The 6000-nt window shown below is 39.5% G+C and overlaps 1 protein-coding gene across 1 annotated transcript in view; it reads left to right on the top strand.

Moving 5' to 3' along the window:
* Positions 1 to 2591: 2591 nt before the first annotated feature.
* Positions 2592 to 6000, top strand: part of TRHR (thyrotropin releasing hormone receptor) — a 28473-nt gene continuing 25064 nt past the window's right edge. The window contains exons 1-2 of the mRNA XM_060775778.2: positions 2592 to 3093; positions 4118 to 4957. Coding sequence (XP_060631761.2) covers positions 4175 to 4957 — 783 coding nt within the window. The 5' untranslated portion in view covers positions 2592 to 3093; positions 4118 to 4174. The remainder of the gene's footprint in view (positions 3094 to 4117; positions 4958 to 6000) is intronic.

Below are 6000 nucleotides of genomic sequence, written 5' to 3'. Positions count from 1 at the left end.
CTATGAACTATATGCATCAAGATTCCATATGATGGAACCATGGCAGTTTCATCCGGATCAATATGTCACAGATGAAGTTTGGGACAGCAACATCACATCATGGTCAAGGGTGCAACCGTTCTTAGGTGAGTCTACAGGGAAAGGCACAACTCTCTTTCCACTCTTTCTTTGTTGAATTAAATAACTGTAATATGTGAGCCTTTGGTCTGCAGATGTTTTTGATTGCAACTCCCAGAAATTTTATCTAGTGTTGCCAATGGTCATGAATTCTGGAAGCTGATGTCCAAAAGGTCTGGAGGACCAAATGTTTTCTTGTCTGATTCAAGAAAAGAAAGTGACCTGACTCCTACTATGATTCCTGTTTAAAATAGACCTGTGAGATCAATTAAATTTACCTATGCATTGCTTTTCAGTTCAGCAGTTGAGTTGTTAAGTCTGTTCTAGTTAGGACCTAACAAACAGCCTTCATTCTGATGTTTTCCGCTTATATGGGGTATATGTGTGTGTGAATGTGTGTGTGTGTGTGACACTAATATATCCAATCTAGTATGGTCTTTCATGTACTGAATAGCAGAGGTGCATTGTGGCATTGGTCACAGGAAGCCACACATTGCTAGGCCAGTACCCCAATTTTGGATTCTGAGTCTATGAAAAATGGTGATAGGAGAAATGTGTAAGGTTCTTCTCTAAAAAGTTTGCAGAGGTCAAGTTGTTCTGCTCTGTGCCAGCCTCTTACTGTAAATATCCATTTAGTGCCCTTGGACTGTGTCTATTCTGACAAAGATGGAATGTACCACAAATAATGCCAGCTCTAGCTCGAATCGAAAGCTGGCACACCAAGGTTACAGAAAGTTTCTGAATCTTCACACGCTTTGGTTAACACACCTTCAGGTATAGAGTTGCTAGGTTAATGAAGCAGAAATAATCAAATAACGGATTATTATGGGATGGTGTACGTGACTTGCTGAGTATGCATTTGCCAAGATATAGAATATGCTAAGTAGTGACTACATAAAACATTGTTGCTTATACAAATGTATAAATGCTGAAGCCCTGTCTTTATTCAAAGTCCTCTTTTTGAGAGACAGATACCCTTTTTGTTGTAGCAGTAAAAGACATTGAACTTTCCCCTTTGTGGGTTTTTTAATTGAAAAAGGCAAACTGGGGATCAGAACCTTCCCAAGTCGGCTTGGGGACAACACATGGCCATTGCTCAGAGGTTATCATATGCACAAAGCAACAAGTGTATAGTGGAAATGTTTTTATCTTGATCAACCAAAACAATCCAACTTTCTATGCTGTTTGGGCTTTTCTGTTATTTGCTATTTTGATGCTGATTAGCTTGGTCTCGGTTGGAAAGCACTTACATAAATCACATTTGACATACATGGTTGTGTGATGAGCTTTTTCATGGTTTCTGAGCCCTTGAAAAGTCCACAGCTACTTGATCTGAATGCTAGAATTCAGACTTACTCTTTCTTAATCTTAATTGGTCTCTAAACATAAAGAACAGCCCAATATATGCTTTCACCGACTGGCATCATCATAGGCAGAAAGATTAATCTTACAAGTGTCTAGAATTATGGTATATCATCTACTGGCCAAGTTTTTGAGCATTGGAGTCACTCCAATGCTCAAAGGTTGCGACTCACGAGAATCGCGGGGGAATACAATTCTCCGTGTCCGATGTAGAAGATGAGCTGCTTCGGCTTGCACGAGGAAAAGAAACAAGCATAAACTCAATAGGACATGGCTATGGATCCTTTAGCACTCTATACGTTTTTCAGATTTCATCTATTAGCCTGGCCAGGTGAAGGATTCTGGGAGCTGTAGGATATTAGTCATGCTTACTACTATCCTGTACTTTTCTTGTGAGGTGGAATACTACCAACTTACCATCATGATGTCGATTGGCTTTGCATACCACTGGTGTTGTCCAATTGGGATGCCTTGGCTGTGCAAAGCCACACTTTTGGGAGGCTGACATAAATTCTGCCCTTTTATGTGTTGCTTTTTCTATTATTATTATTATTATTATTATTATTATTATTATTATTATTATTTACATCCACTTCACAATTACAGCAATTGAAAGGTGTTAGTTTGAATTTTTTAAAAAATAATAAATTCCCTGGAAGCATGGAGAATTTTGTTACAGAAGTGCCCAGAATCATAGCACCAGGTAAGTCCCAGGACCATGGCACGATCAGGGGCTATTGGTGAGCTTTGCAATGTGTTTGTTTTAACAATTTGAAAACAGAAACCCAGTTAGGAAATCCAATTTTTCATTTCTCCACTCATACAAACTGTTATTTCTTAAACTGCTGCAACTGAAGCAAGAGCAGCACAAGAAATATTTTGTGTCCTCCCAAAAAAAGAAAACTGGATTACTAAAAGGATTTCTTAGTTGCCCCTCACAGCTAAAGAATAGTGGGATTTGAAATTAATATAGCATATAGCCTGTTACCCTTTGAATCAACACCAAAAAGAGAAAAGACAGAAAAACATGATTTGAAAGCAGACTAGCTCCCTCCTTTTTTCATTCGAAGTGGGGAAATACATGGTAGGAAATGCAGAGTGGGAAAGGAAGAGTGGGAGAGAAAAAGATCACATACACATTCACAGTATACAAGAGCATGGGTAGCACATTGCTGTCTGACTTTCCTGTTTGCACTCACAAAAGAACACAGACTACTCCTGTTGCCTATTTGCATGTCACTCTGCTGTTGCATTTTAAAGAGTCAGCATGAATTAAATTTGGCATCCCCAAAAGAGCTTCTGCTTTTCCTGCCTGGCAAAAGCAGGGTTGTGTGAATTGGGGGATACTTTGTTCATATTCCCTTGAAGATCTGTAGTTTGGGATTTGATGGCTTGGTTGCTTTGAGATGACTGCTTTTTCAGTCCTTGGAGGGCTAAGATAATGCTGCAACTGCTGAGAAGCATTTAAGTCAGCCACTGTGAGAATCACTGCAGCATGTTTGTGGAGTGAAGTGCAAGGCTTGGAGGGACTCTCCAGTCGTGCCAAAGTGGAAGAGAGCTCATGCTGTCAACTGGCTGAGCATGCACAGCTCCGAAAACTCTTCAAAGCTGAAGGTAAGTTCTGCATTTTATATTTTATACAGAGACAGGTGTGGGGAATGCAATGGACTTTCAGTTGCTTTCTTTCTTACTCCTTCAGTTCCAGGCAGATGTATAAATATATTTCCTCTGCTTTTCAACTGGTAGAATCTTCAATCTGAGACAGACTGATCAATGTATTCTAATGACAATGCCTACCAGTGGGATAAAATAGTGATAAAGGGCTGTAACTCTTATTAACTCAGCAAACTTTCCCTTGATTATACCCCTTTATTTCCCCCAGTATGACTTTTTGAACTTGCCCACTACAAAGGATGCTTTAAGCCAAGAGCTTTGAATCAATCTGACCACGGTCCCCTGTATTGTTAAGTCACAGCGGAGAGTTTTGAGAAATGATGAAGGTGAGAGGTGCCAGCAATTATTTGTTCGTGCTGCTATGATCTCTGCTGAAGCTAAGTTTTGAAAGCTTCTTCTGGACCACCTTTGGCTGTAAACAAGAAAACCTAGAAAGAGACTTGAGACACCTTAATGACAAACATTTTTTTAAAATTTGGCATGAGTTTTTGTGGAAAACTTTAGGTGCTCCAAGTGAAAGCATCAATTTATTGAAAGCAGTTGCCAAATAACACTTGTTGGTGTTTCAAAGGTGCTTGCTGTCTTTGTTGCAATAGATTAAAATACCTATGCCACTGGAAATTTCAACTCGGACTAAACTCCAGCCTTTTGTTCATAACAACCAGTGAATGACAATATAGTCTGGTACTTCCCCCTTATTACTCTTTTTCTCAGGCTGCCTTATCCACAAGGAGAAAATGCTCTGTTCTATGCCTGTCAGTGCCTGAATTGTGTTCTAGAACAATAGCCCCAACCAACAAATTAAATTGACAGGCAGAGACCCAATTGTATAGTAGTTAAATTACTATATGTGCAGAGGGGGTGCATCAACAACAAAGGAAAGGGATGTATGTATGTAAAATATGAAGACTGTGCAAAAGCACTGTATATTCTACTAGATTCATTGCAATCCTCATTTTCCTAGGGAGACAAGGAGAAAATGTGTTGACCAGCACCTAATAACTGAAGCAAGCAGGTGAAGATGGAGAACAGCACCACTGATGGACAAAATGAAACTGAATACCTGCCCAACCAAGAAGTAGTCACTATTGAATATCAGGTGGTCACCATCCTTTTGGTTCTCCTCATCTGTGGGTTAGGTATTGTGGGCAACATCATGGTGGTAATGGTGGTACTCAGGACCAAGCACATGAGGACCCCAACCAACTGTTACCTAGTGAGCCTTGCAGTGGCTGATCTCATGGTATTGGTGGCTGCTGGGCTTCCCAACATCACAGAGAGCATCTATGGATCCTGGGTGTATGGCTACCTTGGATGTCTCTGCATTACTTACTTCCAGTATCTTGGAATCAATGCTTCTTCTTGCTCTATTACTGCCTTTACTGTTGAGAGATACATAGCCATTTGCCACCCTATCAAAGCCCAGTTTTTATGTACTTTCTCTAGAGCCAAAAAGATAATCATCTTTGTCTGGGCATTCACATCCATCTACTGCATGCTCTGGTTTTTCTTGTTAGACCTCAACACAGTTGTCTACAAAGAGACCACCATAGTGGCCTGTGGCTATAAAGTGCCCAGGAGCTACTATTCTCCAATCTACATGATGGACTTTGGGATATTTTATGTCATACCAATGATATTAGCTACAGTGCTCTATGGGTTGATTGCCAGGATATTGTTCCTGAATCCCATCTCGTCAGACCCAAAAGAAAAGTCCAAGACATGGAAGAATGATTCTTCTCCCCTGAGCAAGACCAAAACAACCAATAAAGGTATCAACAGTGCTGTGGCTTCAAGAAGGCAGGTAAGAAAGCTACCTATGAAATAGCTTTTTTGAGTGAGGGATTAAGGCTCTATCTATACTGCCATATAAAATCCTGATTATCTGCTTTGAACTGCGTCTACATTGCCACATAATCCAGTTCAAAGGAGATAATCTGGATTTATATGACAGTGTAGTTGGGGCCTTAGATCATGTAGGATCTTTTAAAATATGTGGAAAAAGACATTCTCCTGGTCCCATCAACATTAAAAGCATATTTTGTGAGTACATGAGAGAGCTTTGTCAGTGGCTGGTCAGAGATTATGGAATTCCATCTCATGGGAGATTTGGTTGTCCCCTTCTCTCTTTCTATTGCTTTATCATTCATGTGGCAAAGAGAGCTTTTAAGGATGTTGGACATTAAACTTTTCCAATACAATTTGTTGTTTTATATTGGTTTAACTTTATCTTTAAGCCAAATTCTTGTTTAATGGGGTTTTTAATGAAATGTTATATATTATTTTAGTTGGACCCTGCTTTTGATTACTTCCAAACTGCCTTGGATCCTGTTCAAGGGGGAAGGTGGAATACAAAAAATACAATACAAAATAATAAATATGATATCTACATCTACACAATGCATTTCCTGAAGGATTGAAGGCCCCTTTCAGAGGAATTTCTGTGCAAAAATGTTCAGGACAAAAAAATGTGATGACAAGAAAAAACTGAGGTCTTCATGTCATACTGGTTAACTTACTAGAAGAAATGCTTAGCTGTTGGAATTCTACTAGATTGTCTTTTTTTCTCATCCAAAAATGAATTTCCCACTAAGGGTTCCAATGGTAGCCATTGTGACATGACACAGGACATCCAAAGATGTACATTTTGCACAGCATCCGAAGAAGTAGGTTTCTAACCATAGAAGCTCATGCAAAAATAATAACTGGTTAGTCTTAAAAGTGATGGCACATTCCTTTCCCCTCCTGTGCCTCTTTCCTCCTACTTATGCTTCAAGAGACTTATATGTCTATACCTTTGAAAACCGTTGTATTTTGTTGTGTTTTTTTGTGTGCCTCCAAGTTATT

Source organism: Anolis sagrei, chromosome 4 (assembly GCF_037176765.1).
Source record: "Anolis sagrei isolate rAnoSag1 chromosome 4, rAnoSag1.mat, whole genome shotgun sequence".
In the NCBI taxonomy this organism is placed as follows: domain Eukaryota; kingdom Metazoa; phylum Chordata; class Lepidosauria; order Squamata; family Dactyloidae; genus Anolis; species Anolis sagrei.
Note: the sequence above shows the minus strand (reverse complement) of the source record. Positions and strands in the feature narration are given on the sequence as shown.